Here is a 24,959-nt window from a genome sequence, read left to right as displayed (position 1 = left end):
AGGGTGTCTGAAAGTTATGTTGAGAGTCATTGTGGCCAATGATATCAATCGGAAAGCTGCTGTGCAAAATGTTACAAGCAATAGGATCAAGGATCAAGACATTAAAATAGTTTTTATTTCGGTTTCTATGCAACTAAGGATAAAGTCCATAACTGGTATTTGATTACATAGTAGCCTGAACATTAACATAGCTTGTCGGATATTAAAACATGTAATTAAGTACATGTTAGACAAAAGAGGTAAGAACATCCCATTTATCCTTATAAAGCACATTTTTGCAACATACAATTATTATATCACATTGATCCTTTTGAGTTCATTTCCTTTGCTGCTTTGTATCAAAGTCTCCCTTCCTAAATTGTGTTCTCTTTCGGTTGTGTCCCTGTGTCAGTCTGCCAGGTGCCATTAGCCTTTTTGATCGAGCTGTTGCTGCTCTCTTTGGTGTCCGACTCACTCTTCATGGCTTGCTCCACGGCTTCTACCAAGGGCACCTTGTCCTCTGCCTCCGTCTCTCTGTGATAGAAGTAATTGAAGTTGGAAACAATGACGGGAACAGGCAGAGCGATGGTCAGCACACCTGCGATGGCACACAAGGTGCCCACCAATTTACCCCACATGGTAATAGGACACATGTCCCCATAGCCTACAGTGGTCATGGTAACCACAGCCCACCAGAAGCCCTCAGGTATGCTGACAAACTTTGTGTTGGGTTCGTCTACCTCAGCAAAGTAGATAGCACTGGAGAAGAGGATGACTCCGATGAAGAGGAAGAAGATGAGCAAGCCAAGCTCACGCATGCTGGCCTTCAGAGTCTGTCCCAGGATCTGCAGCCCCTTGGAGTGACGTGAGAGTTTAAAGATACGAAACACCCTGACTAGACGGATGATACGCAGAATAGCCAAAGACATGTTCTGCCCAGAGTTCTCTTGTGGCGTTGTGATCAATTCTGAAACCAGGGTAACAAAATAAGGGATGATGGATACAATGTCAATGATGTTCATGAGGTTGTTAAAAAATTCCCTTTTGCTAGGACAGACCAAAAATCTCACACACAGCTCAAAGGCGAACCAAGCAATGCAGGCTGTCTCAATGAAGAAGAAGGGATCAGAGAAAGTTGTGGGTTTTCCAGATGGAGCCCCAGAACTGTGTAATGTGGATATGTTGAAAGGCTGTACTACTGTGGGTACAATTGGGTCGATTTCGTCTCTGAATTCTGGCAGCGTTTCCATGCAGAAAATAATTATGGATATGACAATAACAAAAACAGACACCAGTGCTACACCTCGAGCTGCGTTTGAGCTCTCTGGGTACTCAAACAGCAGCCAGAATTGCCTGCACAGATCATTATCAGGTAGAGGGATGTCAACATCCTTTATGAATCCTTCATCCTCTCTGAACTGCTCCATGGCCTCGCTTCCAAGCTGATAGAATAGAATTTCATCAGCAAACACATCCAGGGGAACATTAGCAGGACGTCTGATCTTACCCCCTGACTGGTAGTAGTACAAAATGCCATCAAAGCTGGGTCGGTTCCGGTCAAAGAAGTACTCATTCCTCATTGGATCAAAGTAGCCCATCCTCTTTAAAGGATCCCCCAGCAGGGTCTCAGGAAACTGGTCCAAAGTTTTGAGCTGCGTCTCAAAACGAAGACCGGCAATGTTGATGATGACTTTCTGTTCTCCCTCATCTAGCCCTCGTTTATCTACAAACAGATCCTCGCAGCACTCCTTTGCAAGCTTTCTGAAGATGGTCTCGCTCTCCTTAGTGCCCTCACTGTTCAGAAGCAACTTCCAGTTGGAGATCATGCTGGCGCAGCTTGTGCGCCCCTGTCTGCTTGGAGTTGGCATGGTTGGGGATTGGGGTACTCCTGGAATCTGTGTGTTTGGAGTGGTCGTAGATGAGCGGGATTCCCAAATGTAGGAGGGCAAAGGCGTGGCGGAAACTTTAGAGGGTCGCCTAAGGTAGTTGCATCCTGGATTGCACTGCTCTTGGGGCATGTGCACTGTGAGAGCTGTGGTCTCATCAGCATAGGTGTCATCCTCAAAGCTGCCATCAAGACAATCCAGGCTCTGAAAGTCTACCAGGGACACCTCCATGGCTGCAGTTCAGCCAGTGCAAAGCCTTGGGACCCCAGGATAAGACAATCAGACTCACACAGATGAGCAGAAAGGAGGCTCAGTCCCCAGAATCAGCAGCAGAGTACTAGAGAATCCAGTTCTCAGCAAATCGTTTAGTCACAGGAAAAATCGAAAGCTCCCTCTATTTTTTATTCGTTCCAACACCTGTTGAGTGAAAGAGAGAAAGACAGTCAGTGTGTTTCTGCAAAAGGGTTTTCTTTGTATTAATCATCATCAGGGGGTAAATATGACGGTGAAAGCACATTTTATCACGGCCTTCTGCTTCTTAGATACCCATCTCTATGAAAACCAGCAGAGAGAAAGACAAGTGATAAGGGAAAAAATACCAGGAAGAGGGTGAGCCGGGCATGATTAAAAAAAAAAGAATGAGGAGAAAATTATATTATAAAGATTTCAATCTTTTTACAAGAAAGACACACTCCTCGCTACTCCTTTCTGGAGAATTGAAAATACACTACTGTTATTGTGGAAGCACAGTGATTCATTGTCACAAGGCTCGATACAGGAAAACTGTCATAATCATTGACCCCAATCACTTCGTCTGTCAGAGAACTCAACTTCATCGCTCCTTGTATAACCACGCATAATTGCATACCTTTACACACACAGTCTAACTCATTGCATTTAAAATTTAAATTGTTCATAAAAAAACATATAATATTTTCCACCCCAAGTTCTTCTCCTAAACCATACTAGAGGTTATTTTTCTTTATCACTTACATGAACATACCACCTGCTCTAGGGAAGAGACTCAAGGTGAGCGCCTCCTAATGATCCCAAAGCAGTCTGTAGTAGGTCAGGTCATTGCAGGTACCTGGGGCTGTGCACACATTAGTGAATTATGAACCGGCTGTAGAGTCACAGTATGGGTCAAGCTTCCTCCAGACACAAGGGTTCCCATTTAAACTGCAGTGTGACATATCTTCTAGAAAACTGCTCTGCTCTTTTGTGCCATTTGTATTTGCATGAAATTAACCCCTACTAGTGCAACTGCATTAGCATGAAGCTCACATTAGGTAGTTATCTGCTATTTGAGGTGTGCATCGATTGTTGTGAGTGTGTGTGTGTGTGATTAATTGTTTTTAATTGTTTATTTAACCAGGTAAAAACATTGAGATAACATCTCATTTACAATGCTGGCCAAGAAGGCAGCAACGTTACACGTTCTTACATATAGCACAGACATATAGAATACAGAGAACACAACTAAATAAACAAAAGACGAAAATCAGTGATGGAGTGCTGACGCCTGATGCAGATGTTTAATTAAAGACTCCAGACATGACTCATCCCTCATTCACACCAACGGTGTTTCAGGGCCGGTTCGGAGCTGGAGCTTGAAAAGCACCGGGTTTTCCTCTTCACACCGCAGCGGAGCAGCCTCTTAGCTCCGGAATCCGGTTCGTTTCAAGCACCAAAAAATTGTCCGGCCAGAGCAAAAGCACCACATACGTCACGCTTACATCGAGGCGGGGGCAGGGGCAGAGACAGATCAACTCCTGAACAACAACAAAAAGCCTGCGTTTTATCCAGTTTGTACCATGGTTTGTACACAACGATGGAGAAACTTAACAAGAGTTTCAGAGTTTCTGCCATAGACTGTATATATAAAGGTTTCTGCTCATGGTGAAGCAACGTGTCTGCGTGTTAAGGTGGAACCTGAGCATTCACGTTGATCACCTCTCATTATAACTCATTATAAATCTATAAAACTATAAATATTAAACTTGACTTCACGTGTTCATTTGAGAACAGCTGTTACATAAGCTAAACCGAAGAACTGGTTCTGAACCTGAAAAGCTCTAGCACGGAGCTTGAACCGGAGTTGCGTTGGTGTGAATGAGGTATGACAGGCCCTGTTAAAACATCTGGCTGTGAGAGAGTGGGAGATGGAGAGATAGAGAGGGACAGAGAAAGAGAGAAAATGAAGGAGGGAGCGGAAATGAGAGAGACAGAGAGCAAGAATTGTTGGGAGGACGGATGTGGTGGAAGGATTGTGTGAGATGAGGACAGATGGCAAGAAAAGGACAGGAGAGTCACAATGACAGAGAATGGGAGTTGAACTGGAGGTGGGCGGACAGTAAAAAGACAGGATGATGACAGAGCCGCCCTGACAAGTAAAGAGGGGCGACAGGAAACAGAGGACAATTAGGGGTAAAAAAACACAAAATCTGTGATGCACACAGGAAGAAGGCTGATTCAGAACTAGTTAAGATGTCCAATGAGAAGATGTTGGAAACAGAATGAGTTGAATTAGCAACATGATACAATTATGAATGATACAATGATATGATATAAAGCCATACAAAAGTTAAATGATACGTTTATGAAACCCTAATCTCTTGCTTAACCTCATGACCAGAACAACGTTATTCGACCAGAACCAGAACTAAGACAAACATAAGGTTGGTAGACGAAGAAAATGTTTCTCTTCGATCAATACCTGGGAATTAGCCAATGATATTGATCAGCTCGTCCAACTCCTAATGTTTTCTCAATAATTCAATACTTATTGTTTTGCATACTAAAATATCCGCCAACCATTGAATGTTTGCCTTTAAAAGTAATGGTAAGATGAACTATTGCTTTGACTCTCAAAAACAACAAAATGGTTTAGAAAACAGATCCAGGTTGTTGCACTGATTCGGCTTTTTACCTACCAGTTGTGTATAAGAGTGGTATGTTAATTACTTACTAATAACAACATCTGCAAATCGTTGTAATGCCAAGCACTCTTACTGTTAAATAAATAAACAGGCAAAGGGGACTTCTGTATATGCTGCACAAACAAAACAGACAATATAACGGACCATCAACATGCATGCCACTTACCCTCCTAACATGAAGTCTACAGACCAAGTGTGTTCAATTAAAAACGCAAAAACAAGAGAGGGAGAAAAATGGTTTTCCACAAGATCTGCTACTGCTTTAGCTTTCTGCTACCTCCTCATTGAGACCAGAATGACTAATCTTTCACAGACCATGTTGGGTAACCTTATGCTGGAGTAGAAACTAGAGCTGTGGAAAAGACCAAAAGCGCACACAAACAAACAAACACACACACACACACATGAATGCACACAGGTCACAGAACAACGAAGACTCGCAGCAGAAATAAATCTGTCAATATGGTGCCATTGATTTTTTTAAATGCAAGTCTGTTTGTGTGTGAGCGTGCGTGTTTTTTGTGTGTTTGTGTGTCTGGTTGTGTGTACCATAAGCCACCGTTGATCTCTAAGTGACGTACTCAAGGCCCTCTGGAATGGAACGATGCGATTATATCCTCAGATCTATCCAAGCTTGACTTTTCACCCTATTCACTCACATGCCGTATCCATATCTGAATTCTTCACAGTTTCACTATAAATAATTGATGATTAACAACTCTATTAACATGTTCAACACAGCTGGGAGAAAGATTGATTAGAGCGAGACATGGACAGGTTGAATAAGAGCTCCCTTCCTCACCCTATACAGCTTTCCACCTGATTTAATCTTAGCTCTGATATTAACACATCCTTCAACTCTTTCTATGAACTGATCTCTACAGTATACCTTGTGCAAATGTGATTTTCTTGGTAAAGACCAATAGGACAATTAGGATCTCTATAGGGTCCCCTTAAGTATTTTTTAGCAACCGCAGAGGACATAAAAGGTATCACGTAACATTCCAGGGAGCGACACTGGGACGCACTCGACCATAACTCCCTGTCCTCACGCTGTAAAAACACATTTGTACACACAGGCATGTAAGGAAGCTGTCACTCTACTCCCATCATTCCTGGAGCGTGTGTGACAACTAGAGAGTCTCATCAGCACTGTTTAATAAACATGTCGAGATCTATTCCCATCAAAATTTGTCTCGCTGTTCAAATCTTGTTTCATGCCTTTCAATTTGAATTAAGAGTTCATCCAGTGATGTAAATTAGGACTTGTTATGCTTTTTTCAACCAGTGTTATTATGAGAACTTGGATCTACCCTCAGTGCTACAACCATTTCAATTAATAACACAGCCAAACTTGCTTTTTATTCTTAGGATTCGTGATGTGATGTACCTTTTAAATCATTGTTTTAAATTGTAAGTGAGTAAGGAAAGTCTATTTAGTATAGCACATATAGCAAAATCACAGTAAAGGTATTTAAAATAGGACGAAAGAAACATAGAGCACTAGCCAGCATGAGGAGAGACAAAGGTCAGTTATATGAGTGGTGCTTTGGAGGCGTATTAAAGGACAGAATGTTATAGGAAGTGCATTCCACAAAGTCAGAGCCAAAAATATTTGAGAAACAATTTTTGTACTTGTTGCATATGTAGTAAAAGTGGATTTGATGTGACAACCAAAAACCCTTTGTTACGTTATTACATTTAAAAATATGTATTTTAGAAATAAGCAAAATAAAATGTTGTGATGTTGACATCATGAAAATGAAGACAACTTTAACAATCTTTGTCCTTTTGATTGATGGCTTTTGTTTTCAGTTAGCATTAAAAGAAAAATGAAAGCTGTCTGAGGTTAAGTGCTGGAGTTTTGACCTACAATGATTTAACACATCAATGGGCAATGTGGGGGTTAACAGGGCTTACAACTCAAGAGGATAATAAAAAAGCTGGAAATGAAACATGATTAAATAATAAACAGCTTTTTAAGATATAAGATGATCAGCACATAATTCTTTCTAATTCGAGTCAATACAAAACACTCCCCAGACACTATAAGCTGTAGCAGTGAGGACAAAATGCTACTAAGGAGGCATTGTGACCTTGACTTGTGTTAGGTAAAACAGAGGTGTCATATGGGACCCACGCCAACCCATGGTGCTCCGACTATTCTTGTCATGCTAATAATACACAGGGAGTCCTAGTGGAAGCAACCCGTGAGATGAAATCTCTCGAAACATGTTGACACAGATACATGCAAGCACGGCACAGTTGGAATTAAACAAACAAACATGTGGGACAATATGGAGATCTTTACTAGAAATATGGTATTGCATGCTAAACCAAGCTACTGTACATTTTAGTAAGCAGACAGCTGTGTGTGTGTGTGTGTGTGTGTGTGTGTGTGTGTGTGTGTGTGTGTGTGTGTGTGTGTGTGTGTGTGTGTGTGTTGTGTGTGTGTGTGTGTGTGTGTGTGGTGTGTGTGTGTGTGTAAACATAACAGATGTCGGGCAGATCTAGATTAACAATCCTTTGCCGTAGCTGGTCAGTGAGATATGCATGTTTATGCCCACTAATTACTCTAACAAATTCCTAAGTGAAATAAACATTTCACTCACCATTATTTTGTCTGCTCTGATTGATAATTATAAATTGATTTATAAACTGTGTCTCTATATGCATCATTCAGATTCAGTGTTTTCAGAAAATACAATTGGATACATTTAGACAAATTGCAGCCAATTCAAAGCATCCCCCTTATAATTTATACATGTCCGATGGACAACGCAAACCAGCAACACTGACACCCCCCGGTGTCTTTCAAACTGAGGATGTTTAGTTACATGTATGCCTCCTACCCATTAAAAGACAACACATTGTGTCAATTGTGGTAGCGTTAAAGGATGAGGAATGAGACTGCTGACTTTAGACCTTAAACATAAAAGGTTAGGAGCTACAGAGGTCAAGCCAGATACCAAGTACTGTTTATTACAGCCATAAAGTCCCCTAACCTTCAGCCCAGACATTAGCTGGCAGGTTGGGTTTTTGTGGGTTTTGAATTGGGTTTTCTCTTGCCCAGAGTAATTCCACTCAGCCTTCAGGCTTCATTAAAGTGATCTTTTGCTTGCTGCTGAACTTGTTGGATATCCTACATTTCGATCAATGTCAACAAGCATACTTTAAAAAAAAAAATACTATAATGTTAAATGATAACGTGAAACTGCTTGAAGCTTTCATGGATGAATTTTCCATGCCTCTTGCTTAATAAAAACAAATGATCCAACACTTTCCTCATCACAAACTGAAGTCCAGTGTACAAAACACATTTGCAGTGTGCCAGATGTTTGTAGCTAAGCACAGTTTGTGATTTAAAATGCCAAAGCCTTAGGGTGAACTTTTCATCCTATGTATGTATGACCTACTGCAGGAAACACACTCCACTTCAAGGTAAAGTAAATACAGTATGGATTACTGTGTGTTGGACCTTTTTTGTGGTTTGGTTATGTCGCTGTGGAAGCTTGGGGTCTCAGGCTGTGTGAGTGCATTGGTTGGAGCTGTATCTTTGGACCTGAGTGTTTGACCCTATTAAGCAGATTAATGCAGGATGGGCAGCTCAGTGCTATAAACCGAGGGATTCTCTTCTGTCAGATCAACACAGATACTAGCGAGCCATCACAGATATGCAAACACAAAAAGTAAAACACACCACGCAGAAACAAACACAGACAACCATATATCACGCATCTCTATTTCTATATTTCTTTATCTTGCAGACAGAATATACATTTTTAAACTTGTGGTCTCCTACCGTAGTTTATCTGATGATGTTCAACTCTCTTGAGAGCCACACATGGCCATGCAGAACCTTCTTTCACAAAATACGCAAGTGCTATCCAAAAACAGTTACTCTCTATTACACAACAACACAAACACTTGTAAAGATTTTTGTCTTAGTTGAACAAAACAAATTTGAGCTGCAATGATTGGTTAATTAAAAGAAAAATGAATTGCTTAAGTACATTTTCAGGCAGACTATTGCCTACATGCAGCTTCTTGTTCCTTTGTAATTTCTGAGGTAATTGATGAAAAAATAAATGAAAAATAATGAATATATTATTTGGGTTTTGGCTGTGTTGCTCTAATAAACAAGGTATCGAATACAGTTGAGCTGTGGGAAATCACAATGTGGACTTTACAATATGTTTTGACCTTTTATAGACTCAACAATGAATCTATTCATTTTGCAGAAAATTGGTGGATTCATCTCTAATGAAGAAAAATAATTGCAGTCATACCAAATGTTTCCTCTGATCATAGATTGCTAATACAGAAAGGTTGTGCATGTAATATAATTCATAGCCATTTTCAGACAGAAATACAGATGGCAACTGAGAATGTGTTTTTAATTCTCAAAACATGTATTCTCCAAATAACACATTTTTAGAATGTTGTAACCTCGGCCTCTCCCTGTTAAGCTTTTAAATCACTTAGTAATATATGAATTACAAATGTCCATTTGGTAATGCAGTTAACATAACAAGAGCCAAACTCTGTCTCTCATTAATGAGGCTAAAAATAGATGCAAAATGGACTCTCAATGATCTTCAGTCTGTGGCAGTTATGAGGGCGGGGTGTGTGTGTGTGTGTGTGTGTGTGTGTGTGTGTGTGTATGTGGTGTGTGTGTGTGTGTGTGTGTGGTGTGTGTGTGTGTGTGTGTGTGTAACCTGTAACCTAATATTTTGAAATTAAAATGACCTAACAGCAATGACACTCTTTGACTGGACTTGTAGGTCATCCTTAGAGAAAAACGTGCATCGAGCGAAAAAACACAATTACACATTAAAACAACAACAACACAATGTTATATTGTAAATAATAAAATGAAGTAAACATTGTATAATATGACTGTAAGAATAAGTGTACATAACTATTTTAACTATGATGATGATGTTACTAATATTGTTAAGTTTTTAAACACTGTGATGTATATATTATACTCTAAAAATACATGTGGTTATTATTTTAACATTATGATTTTTGACTGTAGAAGTATCATTTGGAATTATTGTTAAAAAGCATAACATTTAACTTGCTCATTCATTGCCCCCTTGCTCTGGGGGTCATTTTATTTCCTAATAATGTTTTTGGGGGACGGTTGTGAGTATAAACACGAGTGTGACCACATCGATTGGGGCTCAGTTCCCTTGCGGAGGACACAGGTTTGAATCTGGCCGTGAAACATTTACACTTGTCATCCCCTCTGTCTCCCCCTTTCAACACTGTCACCCTCCAATAAAAGCTACTCTGGCCCAAACATCGTTAACAAAATATGACCACCAAAATATGGAACTTGGGTGTCTTGTTCTGTCATCATTGATAACAGAAGAATATTCCAAGAGAAACTGCAGTTTGATAACAATTTACAGCCTGCTCCATCCCAGAGTGCTGGTTTATTTTAAATATTACAAATTAAGGGAGTGGAGGCTAAAGCAGTTCACAAATACACCATTATGGAAGGGGCACAGATGTGGCAACAAATTAATGAGAACGGAAGTTCAATTCCTTTTTCCAAAAATGCTAGAAAAAAAAATCGAAATATTATTTTGCCCATATGGTTGTCCGGAGGCAGATTTGTGGTCTCATGCAGTGTCCGCAAGGCATTAAGAGGTAAGCTGCTGATGCTGAAATTGCTGTCTGCAGGCTGCAGGCCAAGTTCCAGTGTACAAGCAGCTGGGACCAAAATCCTCCCTTGGCCTTTTGACAAGACACACACACACACACACACACACACCACACACACACACACACACACACACACACACACACACACACACACACACACACACACACACACACACACCACACACACACACACACACCACACACACACACACACACACACACACACACACACACACACACACACACACACACACACACACACAAATCACTTCCTTCCTTAATTTAGAGGAATTATTCAACAGATTAAGAACAAAAAAAACAGATACCCTGTCCAATGCTCTGATTATCGAAAAAATATATAGATTATGTCTGAGGTACAGACCATATATGTTTATATATATTATTAACTAATGCTGTCAAAATTATCGCGTTAACGGCGGTAATTAATTTTTTTAATTAATTGCATTAAAATATTTAACGCATTTAAACGCATGTGCAGAATGGCCCGCCCCATACCAAGAAATGGCTTAGCCCCACCATGAAAAATGATGTTAAAGTAAGCAAAATAAAGTCCGCCAACTCGCGCCGAGAATTGCACAGACAGCAGTTAGTAAGATTGATTTCAGTAGCCATTTGTCTGGAAATACCGAAGACCAGAAACTGTTTTTGAAAACTTTTGTCACGTAGTGATCGTCTTCTCAATAGAACATCTTTGATAATGTCTTCTGGCCAATCACAATCAAGATAACGGCGTGGTGTTGTTGCAGGAAGTCCCGACGGAGAATACTTTTGCTGTAGTAGGCTACAGCGGTGCAAATAACTGGTACGCAGGTTATGTGCGTCATCTGAAATGCGTATCGTCACTTGTGTCACAAAGCGCATTTGCGTACCGACGTACTTGTGAAGCTTTTCCAGAAGGCGGTTAGATCACCGGACGACAGAGTCGGGGTCCTTCTCACTTCGGTTAAATTGATTCCTTGCGTCCCTCACTTGCGTCGTTTCCCTGCGTCTAGTCCCTCCCACCAGGGAAGCATGGAGAGATGCAAGGGTTGCGTTCCGATAATCCAAAAATCAGCTCCTAAATTCTAACCCTATCTCCTATTCCTTGACCTCTGAGTGAAACGTCACGGGGTTAAGGGATAGTGGATAGGAGAATTCAAAAGGATTTAGGAGAAGAGACCCCGGTACTTTAGAGAATCCGAATGCACTTTCACTATCCAACGTGTTTATGATGCGCCAGCGGACGTCATGAATGTGCGTCTGCTGCTGTGGGGAAACTATGGAAACTACAGTTTCTATACAGCAGACTACAACATGGATGTTTAATAAGAACGAGGGACTACTGTAAACTCATCTAGAGACTCTGCACCGTGCTCTGATGCTGTTGCTTTATGCTTTATGAACGTGAACAACAGAGAAACATATTCTTCATGACCAAAGTTGGAATTGAAATAAAAAAGGAAAGTGAAACTTATGCTCGTCACCCTCTCCCTCCGGTCCACATTAATACAAATGATCCCAATACGTATGATTCTATACTATGAAAATATCTTAAAATCAATACAAATGTATTTGTTATAAACGTTAGTCCTTAACATCTATCACTGTGTATATCACCATTCAAACATCTTTTAAAAGTTGAACAAACCCCACACAGCTCAGTAAAGACTGTGAAATGTTGACTTTATTTGATAATTTCAGTAAAAACTAACGTTCATATTTCTCTTTTTGATTATAATACTGATGAACGTTCAGAAAAAAGCACTTTGGCAACTTACCACATACGTTTTAAAATTCTTAATAAGCACCGTAACTTTCATGATATCATTTATCGGTCATAATCGGTTGTTTCCGTGAACGGCCGATTGTTGAGTGACGGCAAATGCTGCGGCTGCAAGGCATTGTGAAGCAGCATTTTCTCCTCTCCTTTCGGTTAGGGAGGTCCAGTGGTTCCTAAGCTAAAGGAGGTTATAAAGGAAGTTTGAAACCTCCTTTCCTTTCATTTGGAGAATTGGAACGGCACTTATCATGGCTGCCAGTGACGTACTTCCGGGTCATTTCACTACGTTAGGAAGGTTCCTAAGCTAAATGGACTATTGGAATGCAACCAAGGAAACCACGAGAAGCAGGGAAATTAGTTTTAAGAGCAATGGGACGTCCTTTCCTCCGGAGCGTCACGTGAAGCGACGTCCGTTTGTGATGATGCTGCACAGCTGATCGTCTGACAGCAGCTCTGTCCCCGTTATTTTCACAAACACCCCCGCCTCTGTTAGTACACATTTACTGACACAAACATTTGTATCATCTGTTGTAGACCCAAATAAATAAAAATAAAATAAGAACTAATTCTCAAAAAAGATAAACGCCATTCTTAAAATGTATAAACGAACAATAGTTTGATTAATATTGATTAGAGTGCACAATAGAAATAAAATAATTGAGAGAAGAAAAAGAGATATGTTATCTATCAAAACCCAGTTAGATTAACATTCATTGGATTGCACACTTTGTTTGTTTGTTTGGATATGTAGCAAATTAACATTTTAAATAGCACTTAATGACTGATTGGGAGGTGTTTGGTGCAGTGGATAGAGCCTTGGTGTTGGGATCAGGGGGTCACAGGTTCAAACCCCACTGCAGCCAGCATGTCGTTGTGTCCCTGCAAGACACTTCACCCCAAATTACTCCTGTGGGGATTGCCCACAGTATTGAGTATGTAAGTCGCTTTGGATAAAAGCGTCTAACAAGTGACATGTAATGTAAAAATGTAATGATTGAATGGAAATGACAATAAATGAAAATGTAAAACGAAAAAAGCGATCATGAAAATGTTTCCAAAAAATGAATAAAATGATTTTTGACCACTTTGTTGTTCAGATATATCACATATTTGCAGTGGCGTTTTTATATGTACAAAAGTGGTGGGGCACAACCAACTTAGATGTCTATAGCTTCTGCAGTGAGGTTCATGGCTGGTGAGGCACTGGCACTGACTCTTCAGGTTTACAAATATTATATTTTGACCTAAATCAAAATCTAATATTATTTTCAAAAGCTTTTTTTGTCTGATGCTTCAATTAATTTTAAACAGACAGTTCAACAAAAGGATACCCAAAAAATGTAATTTTATAATTTAAATATTGAATTATTCTCTCAGAAAGATCCCATTTTCAATAAAATTGCAGTCTTACCTTGACTTGAAGATTAAGTGCATTTGCCTATCCTTCTGGACAAAAATCTCTATTACTTTTTTGTAAAAGTCCTCCTTATGTTCTTGTAGTTTCAAAAGTCTATCATAAATCTAATCTAATCAATAGATTTATGATTCGAAAATTATAAAAGTAGGGTAGACATGTGGATATTATCCGGCTGAACAAAAAGTGCATTTATCTAACAGCTACGTTTCCCACAGAACTTATTTGGAGCTATTTTCTAAAATCCTATGGAGAAATCTCATTGCTTTTTTGTCGAAGGAAGCCATGCGCAGCTTACTTCCGGGTTTTAGGACGCCTCACTGCAACTCTCTCGTCTCCTCTTCACACACCACACTTTTCGCGGCACACGTACTTACAGCCAATCAGCTCTGAATGATGTGAGATGACGTATGGTGGGGATGGCAGCACTATGCCCCTATGGTCATTATTTTTTTGCCACACACATTAAGGCCCATTCCCAAACCGCCCCCTACACCCTACCCCTCCGTTTGCGCGTTCACGCGGAGGGTCCGCCATATTGAGGGCTGTTCCAAAGCAACGAGTGTGGAGGGGGAGTGGGCTATCAAGCCCTCAAACAGCGAGTCTGCAGCGGTGCTGACTTGAGACCGTCTCTACCTGACCGGAGTCACGCTGTGTGTGGTCCGTCAGGAAACACGCTGTTTACAAGTAGTTCCAGCAAACATCCACTGATTACATTACATTACATTACATTGCATTTAGCTGACGCTTTTATCCAAAGCAAGTAGCCTACATCAGGCTTCATAGAGCAAAAACATTTAAAGTGCTACTCAACTGGCTTTAGATAAGCCAGCCCTTTATTAGTATATAAGTGCTTTGTTAATAGTTATATCGCTCGAAGTGGAGTCGAAAGCGATGAGTTTTCAGTCTGCGCCGGAAGGTGTGTAAGCTATCTGCTGTCCTGATGTCAATGGGGAGCTCATTCCACCATTTTGGAGCCAGGATAGCAAACCCACGTGTTTTTGCTGATGGGAACTTGGGTCCCCTTCGCAGCGAGGGTGCAGCGAGCTGTTTGGCTGATGCAGAGCGGAGTGCACGCGCTGGGGTGTACGGTTTAACCATGTCCTGGATGTAGGAAGGGCCAGATCCATTCGCAGCATGGAACGCAAGTACCATTGTCTTGAAGTGGATTCTAGCAGTTATCGGAAGCCAGTGAAGGGAGCGCAGGAGCGGCGTGGTGTGGGAGAATTTAGGAAGGTTGAAGACCAGGCGAGCAGCTGCATTCTGGATGAGCTGCAGAGGTCGGATGGCACATGCAGGTAGACCAGCCAGGAGGGAGTTGCAGTAGTCTAGGCGTGAGATGACGAGAGCCTGGACCAGAACCTGCGTCGCTTTCTGGGTCAGCTGGGGACGCATCCTCCTGATGTTGTAAAGCGTGTATCTGCAGCAGCGGGTTGTAGCAGCGATGTTTGCAGTGAAGGACAGGTTGTTATCTAGGTCACACCCAGATTCCTTGCAGTCTGAGTCGGGGAAACAACAGAGGTGCCAATGTTGATTGTTAGGTCAAGAGTGGGACAATCTTTTCCCGGAAGGAAAAGCAGTTCAGTCTTGTCAAGGTTGAGCTTGAGGTGATGATCAGACATCCACTGAGAGATGTCAGCTAGACAAGCAGAGATGCGTGCGACGACCTGGGTCTCTGAGCGGGGAAAGGACAGAATTAATTGGGTGTCGTCAGCGTAGCAGTGGTATGAAAAACCATGCGGGCTAATGACTGATCCGAGCAAGTTTGTGTACAAGGAGATAAACTGATAAACTGCGATGTTAACAACCTCATGATGACCTCATATGTTTTAACTTAGGATCATACCTGTGTTTAGTCTAGAAAAAGGTAAATGTGTGCATTTTATTATAAAGTTGTGTATATTTACAGACCGTTGCAAAAACTAAGAAGCTTATAAACATCAGGTTTAAAACTAAAAGAGCTTTGAAACACAATCAAAGATATTTGGAGTTTTATTTGAGTTATTCATTTAAACTTTTTGTCTAAGAGATGCTGATTTGAAACCGTTGTTACATATAGTTACGGCTTTTCCTGTTTCTGCCGGAGAGAGGGGAGGCCGTCCCAAAGCTTGCTGCTGTATTTACTCCCTCCATCTGACAGGAGGGAGCCTCGTTGAGCTGCGAGTGTGGCTACAGACGGAGTTCACTCCGTCACGGAGGGGTAGGGTCAAGGGAGTGGTTGGGATTGGGCCTAAATAGGAAAATATTCTGAGCATGCGCAGTGTACAGTCACCGTTCACTTAGACAGAGAGAGGGAGGGGCAGGATCGGGTTTTGTCCCACATGGCTCTAAACAGCTCAATAGGCACACACTGTAGAGTGTAGACACTAATTAGAAGAACACAGACTAAAACAGCAATGTACAGACAAATCAGATGATTAAACATGATCTTAAAATATATTTTATATATTTTTTAATTTATTTTTTGCATTTTGTTGTAATCATTATTTTAATACTTTCTGCTGACACTAGGTGGGGCTGTGCCCCACCTGCCCCTAATGACCAGACGCCACTGCATATTTGTAACTAAATGATACATGAATTGAAACAAAAACACGGTATAAACTGAGGAGTGACTCCCGTGAGGTTCATGTATTTTCTTCACTCTGCTCTCATGTCAAGAAGCATCAGATCAGTGCATGTGCTGCATCGTCCAATCAGTGAGCGATACACAGTAAGGGGCTGGGCGAGTGTCTGAGGATTTCATCGGAGGATGGTCTGATGGTTCCTCGGTTATCGCTCCTCCATTATCGCTCCTCGCTCCTCGATCCTCTGTCCTCCAGCAAAAAATAAGGCCATTGGGACGCTACTCAAGATGGCGCAGAAAAATCAACTTCCGGTGAGACCGAGACCGAGGAGCGAGGAAATGAAAAATAAGAGAAGTGAGAAGGGCCCAGAGTTGGTCTCCGTGTGCACAGACAGGGCTGCTGTTAACGTCGGTCTGTACAACGGAATTGTGCCAAAACTACGCCAACCGGCTGCGGAGGGAGACTCCCCCCTTCACTGGAGAACTGCGCTAAAATAGCTGATCACAACGTTCACACTCTGTGGTCACGAAGTACTCCACTAGCCCCCCCCCCCCCCCGTCGACTTTCCTGAAGTACTCCCCCGTTGATAGAAATCAACACGTAATGAATTAAGACCCCACGGTTTGATGATTGATAGGTGTGTGGGCTGTCTTTCATTTTGACACACAGAAAAATGTTATAATAAACATACAATGTTAAATGGATATATCTGCCTTCTTTCATTTATCTTTCCATTCCCACAACAATATACATAAAGAAATGGCATATTTTGGACATAGTTCGAATGGTGATTAATCATGATTAATTATTTTTTAAGCTGTGATTAATCTGATTAAAAAATGTAATCGTTTGACAGCCCTAATATTAACACAATATTAAAACAATGAAATATTTTAATATAATCATCAGTAATGTGGATATATGTCAGCGTTGTATGGTGGGAAAATGCAATCACTCATGCAATATTACAATATCAAAAATCTAAGATGATATCTAATCTTATATCACGATTTTGATATCATATTTGAATATTGCTTAATACACACAGGATCAAATTAGCACATAAATTCACACACTGAAAAGTGCCATTCTAATACACAAGGTTTAAGAGCATTTAAGAAGCTGTTCGTTAATCGTCATAAATCTACAAAAAAGGACAACAGAGCAGAGAATAGGATTTAGTTTTTTAGATGAAATTACATGTTGCAATACAACATTTTGTGCCAGAGGAAATGCACCATCAAGTATTGTAATGTATCTGTAGCAAAGACCAAATACAATGAAACAAAACAATGTTAGTCAGTCTACTATCTCTGGCTTCAACAATGTTGTGCTGTCTCATACATACTTCAAAAATAACATCTTTATTAACTGGATGATTTTTGCGTTTCATCTTGCAGAGTAGCTACAGGTTATGAGCTCACAAAGCCACAAGGTTAAATACTGTCGTGATGTTTTACCGACACTCTCATCCCTCATACCCACCCCACATGGCATTTCTCCTCCACAGTGGGGATTAAATCCGTCCCATTCACAGAAATTCTCCTATTTTGTAGAAGCCTTTTTCGTGCCAGATTCAGACTAAGAAAATGTGGCCATCTGATCTGAGTCTCTACATAAAATCAGTAATATCAAGTGGCGTGATAACCATAATCTAATTTCTTCTCTCTGTTTACTTACTTAGAGTGCAAATCTATGTATAAAACATGATGCAATCTAATTGCTAAGGGCAAAAAACAAATACAGTCTTTTAAGGCTTTCGTCTTGTGAACATCACAGTTAAGAACTACAATTTTTTGTTTATTTTTTTTACAATTCCCTAAATAGACACTTTCTATCAGATCTCAACACCAAAACATTAAACTTGTTCGCTAATGAAGATTTCTGATTCCTTAAACAAACCTTTTGCTCCACCTAGTGTGCATCATAAAATGGAGTGTGTTCATGCTATGGATGGAGAGCGGAGAGTCAGTGGAGTTTTGAGGGGTTCTAGAGGAAACAAGAGAATGAATGAGATGTGTTCTTCAGACAGTTTGCGTGCAGATGAATCACTGTTGAAACCTTCAATCTAAGACGATATGTGTAGCTATGGCTCGTAACCCTGCACCAGACAAAGGTAAGTTATATAAATGTTAACTTCTAACAGAGAAGTTACACAGCCTTCTCTTTATTACATTGTCTACATTGCAGATCGTGTTTTTGCATAAAACACATATGATGCATTCACTAAAAAGGAGTCATAACCAAGCCGAGGAGCTCGCTTTCATCTTTATTCAGATGGAAAAGAAGATGCAACAACAGAGGACACACTGTAAAAATAGTCTATGTTGTGTCAATCATCAGCTTTTACTTTTCACTTCTAATTGTTCCAAATTCACCTTATTTCTAGAGGAAGAGATTGTCCAGATTCATGGATTAATCGAGATAATAACCTTGCACCATATGCTCTCTGTTTGCATGAATGCATGTCTTTCGAAAGGAATATCAGTAAGTAAAAGAAGAAAGCTGAAATTGCTCGCCTATGCATCAGGTACAGCCAATGTTTTGTCCCTATATATGTTCACCTAAAGCCAATTCAGACACCATGTCACAATTCCGTCTGATAAATGCTAAAGACCTGGAAGACATTATTCAACATCTGAAATCCTCCTCCTGTATATACTACACATAGTAAACAACTCTCTTCAATCAGGTGTATTTCCACAGGCCCTGAAAACTGCAGTAATGAAACCGCTCCTAAAAAAGCATAACCCTAACCCTAACTGTAATGAATAATTACAGGCCAATATCAAACCTTCCTTTTTTAAGCAAATGTATTGAAAAAGTTGTTTTTCAACAGTTGAGTTATTTCATGTTTTTAAATGACGGTTTTGATGTGTTTCAGTCAGGCTTTAGACCTAACCACAGCACTGAAACTGCACCTGTAAAGGTCTTAAATGACATTCATTTAAAACACAGACAGTGGCAGAATATCAGTTTTAGTATTGTTAGATGTCAGCGTTGCCTTTGATACTGTTGACCACAACATATTGCTAGACCGTCTAGAAAACTGGGTGGGAGTTTCAGCAACAGCTCTAAACTGGTTTAGCTCCTACTTAAAGGACAGAACAAACTTTGTCTCAATAGGCAACTACACATCAACTTTGACAAATATAGCATGAGGGGTGCCTCAAGGCTCCATCTTAGGACCTTTGCTTTTTAATATTTATATGCTACCTCTGGCTGAAATTATTAAAAAGAGCGATCTAAGCTATCACATCTATGCAGACGACACCCAGATTTATTTTAAAATCACACCAGGAGACTATTCTCTGATTAGAACACTGAGCAAGTGCATTGAGCAAGTGTATTGAGCACATCACTGACTGCATGACTCAGAACTTTCTCCAACTAAACAAACAAAAAACAGAGATCATTGTTTTTGGAGCAAAGAACGACCGATTAAAAGTAATCGCAGAGCTTCAGTCGGCAGACTACAAAACCACTAATAAAGCCAGAAATCTAGGTGTAGTGATGGACTCAGACATGAATTTCAACAGCCACATTACAACAGTCATTAGGACTGCTTATTATCACCTGAAGAATATATCGAGGATTAAAAAACTAATGTCACAACAGGACTTAGAAAAGCTTGTCCATGCTTTTATTTTCCGTAGACTCGATTACTGCAATAGTGTATTCACAGGGCTGACAAAAAAATCCATCAGAAAACTGCAGCTGATTCAGAACGCTGCTGCACGTGTCCTCACTAACACTAAAAGGAAGTGGCGAGCCGTGACTTTTATACCTAGGCCCTCTGACCCCCCCCCCCCTTCCCTCGAGTTATTACGTCACAGCGTATACTTCAGGAATATCAAAACAACGGCCCGGGGTGCAAAACGCATCAATGAAAGCGACCCTCTACCACACAAAACAACACCTGTAAATAACCCTATTTGTGTTCTTTGAATTGAAAAGGATATTGCATTGTGTTTGTTACTTTCGTTGCAGTTGTATGTCTTAAGTGTAATTTGGCATGCTTTTATTTTGAAGACGAGTTAACGCTGTTGACAGGAAGTTGTTGTTGCTATGGAAACAAGAAAAGTTTCACAGCGGGCGGAACTTGTCATAAAGTCCGCGATAGTAACACCCACCCATTTAGAGGGAAGATATGATTGGTCAATTGTACTGTCATTTGACATTACTCTCTCGTTCAGTTACTATAGCGGGGCCCTCTGTGAATTCATAGCTGGACCGCCTGGACGTCCAACAGCTCCTCTCTTCACACTCGCAGAGACGAGCTTCTTTCATTTAACCCTTCACATTCCAACAGAAACTGAATAGTCAGATTCGAAGGATTTATTTCTTTGGAAATGTTATTTTAAATACAATTAAATCAAGTTATTTTGGTAAAACTAATGAAAAATATAACAAAAAATATATATTAAATGTTTTAGTTTTTGTTTTAATGTTTTTAAATATTATTTTTGTAGAATATCTTAGGCCCTCACAGAGGGCCTAGAGGGCCCTGACGGCTCGCCACTGCTAAAAGGGTGGATCGCATCAGTCCGGTTCTGAAATCTCTACATTGGCTTCCAGTCGGCCAAATAATTGATTTTAAAGTACTATTGCTAGTTTTTAAATCATTACATGGTTTAGGACCTAAGTATATTGTTGAACTCCTACATAATTACGAGCCATCAAGGTGCCTCAGGTCTTCTGGGACGGGTCTGCTATCGGTTCCGAGAGTAAAAACAAAACATGGAGAGGCAGCAGTTAGCTAGCCTATGCCCCGACAATCTGGAACAAACTACCCAAATCATGCACATCCGCAGAAACGCTTACTATTTTTAAATCGAGACTAAAAACATATCTCTTTGCCGCTGCTTTTAATTGAGATGATCATATTCGAACTACAGTATGCCTTTTAAACAAGTATTGTACCTGTGGTGTTTATTTTAATTATTTTATTATCTTTGCTTTGTAATGCCTGTTGTAAAATGCCATTATATAATATGTTTTTACTGTATTTATTCCTAAAAAGTCTATTAATTTGTTTTGTAAAGCACTTTGAATAGTCGCGTATAGAAAAGTGCTATATAAATAAACTTGCCTTGCCTTGCCTTATGCAGCGCTAATGTGCAACAGCTGGTTGAATAAAAAACGCCCATACCTCACGGCAACTTGTAGCACTTGTTTTATCAGACTGTTCTCGGAGAGGGAAGTGGCCTACCTTCAGTGAGATCCTACAAACTTCCGGGCGTTGTTGGTGTAAGTGTGGCCCCCCGGGCGGTGCTGGACTCATGGTCAGTGCGCACTGGATCGAGTGACCACACCGCGCGCCCCGTCACCCCCGGGCTGACCGCACCAACAGCAGGGACGGCAGAGGTGGCACGATGGAGGTGCCCCCGCCAATCACCCTGGTGCCAGATGTGAGAGTGATATAACAACATGATTACGTTTAATTTGGCCAATTCCAACCTGCAAAATCCGAGATTTGTTTTGTACTCCGAGCAAAGCTGTTTCACTTTATCTGGAGAGGAAGAGAGAGAGAGAGAGAGAGAGAGAGAGAGAGAGAGAGAGAGAGAGAGAGAGAGAGGAGAGAGAGAGAGAGAGAGAGAGAGAGAGAGAGAGAGAGAGAGATTAACACAGGGTTTTTTCCTAACATCTGTGCCAGGAAGTCCCTTATGCTCTCTTGAACACCATCAGTCATGATAACTTATCTTCAATTTTTTCATAAAATGTTAAAGTTTTTTCCTAAAATGCAGAAGTGGCCTATTCCCCCAAACCAGTGTAGACTTTGATGTGGACAATTATTGCAGGTACCTTCCTAACACTGTGTAGTGTACACCAACCCAATTTGACTGTTTAACTGTATAACAGACTTAGCCAGGATGTTGTCTCCCATCACGTACTTGGAAATAACTTCAAGAATAGATTTAGTCAAAGCCAGTATGGACAGAAGGATCAATCACAGCGACACTTGCTCTTTCATCATCCACAGTGCATGTGAAAGGTTATTTAAAGAAGCCATTTGATCCTATCCTTTAATGCTTTCTAGTTCTGCATTCAATATTGGCGAATAACTTTTTCAATTCCACCTGCATAATGTTATCTTTGGCATACCCTTTAGAAAGTACCTATATTGCATTTCATTTGGGCCCTGCAGGTCAAAAGGGGTACACAGGGGTATTGATAAAAGTGATGCTCAGTGTCATAATTTAATCTCCTATCATCACTGTTTAAAAAAAGCCTCAGGTTTAGGACAGGATGCCAATGTCTGGCTGCTGTCTGCATGGATTAGTGCACAGTGTGGACAGGAGGCCCTCTGCAGTCTTTGTGTGGCACTGCACGCTGTTCACACAGCAATTTTGCATGTTTGGATTTGATATTGTTTGCATTCATTTGTCAAAAATAATCTGTCTAAAGTTAGTTTGAATTCCAAAGAAAAATCTGTATGAAATTCCGGTTGATTTATCCCTCAACTAGTTTTGTTGAGGGATTTGATCCGACACTATTTAAAAAAAGAATAATCTTTGTTCAAGGCATCCCAAGTGATCTGGGTTTCTTTTTTCAACTGGACATAAATCTGACGACTGCAGTGAATAGTCACAGATCAGTCATTTTACACGTGTATCAAAAGTGTTCAAATCTGAAATAAAGAGAGCCTGTTTCTTTATATTATTGCAACAACATATTTGTCCTGCTTTTCTTTTAAATCAAGTAAGCATAAAATACACCCCAACATTTATTTTCGCTCCTTCCTGCAATAAACATATTTTTTGATTTTTCATACATCATTTATAGATCAGACATAATATGTCATGACAACATATTATTCCTTGTATGTCACCGTTTGCTTTTCAGGCTAAACAGACACACACGTCTTTATAATTCTGCCTTTTTATATGTATTTCCATCCATTTAAATCCATATTCATGAATGCAGACTTCCATAAAGCTCTTCTCTCACTCATATTATCAGCTTTTTTCATTCTTCTGCCAACACCCTGTTTCTGCTCTGTTTTCTCATTTGAGTCACAAAAATAGGCCAAAGAGAGTAGAGGTTGGCAACTGCAAAGACATAGCAAAGGAGTGGAAAGAGATAATAATAATATTAAGGACAAGTAACCATATACTTCCAATTCTCTCCAATCACCACCACATTACGTAATCCATTTCTAATGCATACTCGATCAATAAAAAACAAAGAGCTAATTTGTGTGTGTGTATCCAGTGGGCCAGTGTGACCACATCCGCAAAAGACTCTGACAAAAGGGATCAAAAAAGGGAGTAACAAAAAGCAACGAGGACAGCATGGACTGTAGAACACATTTTTTGTGGTTTATTAATTATTTATGTGGGAGGGATATTTTAAGCGCCGTATATAATGTCTGTGAGCAATGAGCGGGGCGCGGTTAAAGGGAGGAGAGGATGTGGGAATCATTTCTTCCCTCACTGTGATGATTTTTATTGCACTTAGCACCCCACCCCACATTACACACGATTGGTGTGCGTTTGCTTTCCGCACTCTTACTTTCTGTCAAAGAGCTGCTGCCTTCTTTTTACTGTGACAAAGCAAGAAAGATAGAACTAAAACTGCTGTCTTTCCTTGAGACATTGAAAGTAATAATGATATATTTATTAAATATCATTCTTTCAGAATAAACAGAAAGTAAATTATTTGGGTTGATTTAGTTGAAAAACAGAACAGACATACAGCATCAACGTTGTAAAGGTTCTGCAGAGCCTAGCTGCAATGCACATGGAGTGTAAAGGATCAAAGTTCAGCTTATACACGTTTGCATGCTTGCTCATGAACACTAAGGAGGAGGATGAGAGAACAGTAAGGGAATGAATGTCCAGACATCCAAGAGAAATCTACATGTAGCTGATAAAGTCAAAACATTTCAAAACTAGAGAATAAAACACCCTGATGCTAATCCTGATAAAAATGCACTCAAGGTTTCACCTCCTCAGGTTATTCATGACAGCAGCAGGTTATCAGACATCCTGCTGTTTGTCAGAAAAAATGTGAATTGAGCAGGACTGCCTAACCTTTTTAACTTCATAACAAATATATTCTCTTTGATCACAGTTTTAATTCATACCCTTTAGCTGATTGGATGTTTTTGTCCTTCACACTCTGATGCCCACTTACAAGTTAAAGAGCAGCGCAGCCTGCACAGAGGTTGTCTCAAGTATAACGTATAACCGAGTCTCTGAACACAAAGCTGGTTGTCTTATTATGCAGCACTATTTGATAAAAAGGAAGCTTTGTGCATTTATTTATTCCTTTTATATCATCATGAATAATATTTATTTATTCTTTTAAGGTACGTGGGAGGCTGGACTATGCAGATAACCTTGTTGAGAACATGTTATGCTGTGCCTTGTGTTTGTTTTGCTTCCAAATGCTTTCATTTTTCAATGGTTGAAGCAAAGACAGATGGAGTACAGTAAAACAACAAAAGAATAGGATTATAAACACAAGTAGATTTCCTGTCTAATGAGGGAATGTCTCTTTTTCCATATAAATCACATACATTTTCCGTTCCTATCAAATAGACTGACTAATAAATTGCAGAAATAAAATGTAAAATGCTATATACTGTGAGTTATCTACAAAAATATATATTTTATTCATTGCAAGAATAGTTCATGTGAATAATATGCCAGACAATGTCACCTTGTTAGACAAAGCTCTTAAAATCAGCGCACTGAGACAGATATTCCATAA

General features: G+C 40.1%; 1 protein-coding gene across 2 annotated transcripts; it reads right to left on the bottom strand.

The window, feature by feature from the left end:
- Positions 1-202: 202 nt before the first annotated feature.
- On the bottom strand, positions 203-21,567 carry LOC117542091 (potassium voltage-gated channel subfamily A member 10). Of its 2 annotated transcripts, none has more exons than XM_034209574.1 (2): positions 21,454-21,567; positions 203-2,282 (listed from the first exon to the last, which is right to left on the bottom strand). In XM_034209574.1, the coding sequence occupies exon 2, from the start codon at positions 2,094-2,096 to the stop codon at positions 354-356; it is 1,743 nt and encodes a 580-aa protein (XP_034065465.1). In that variant the 5' UTR covers positions 2,097-2,282; positions 21,454-21,567; the 3' UTR covers positions 203-353. The 2 variants fall into 2 exon arrangements, with proteins under 2 accessions (XP_034065465.1, XP_034065466.1); XM_034209575.1 differs by lacking the exon at positions 21,454-21,567 and adding an exon at positions 11,379-11,427.
- Between the last annotated feature and the right edge of the window lie 3,392 nt (positions 21,568-24,959).

The sequence above is a fragment of the Gymnodraco acuticeps genome, unplaced genomic scaffold (genome assembly GCF_902827175.1).
Source record: "Gymnodraco acuticeps unplaced genomic scaffold, fGymAcu1.1, whole genome shotgun sequence".
Classification (NCBI taxonomy): domain Eukaryota; kingdom Metazoa; phylum Chordata; class Actinopteri; order Perciformes; family Bathydraconidae; genus Gymnodraco; species Gymnodraco acuticeps.
This window is presented reverse-complemented; position numbering and strand designations above follow the sequence as displayed.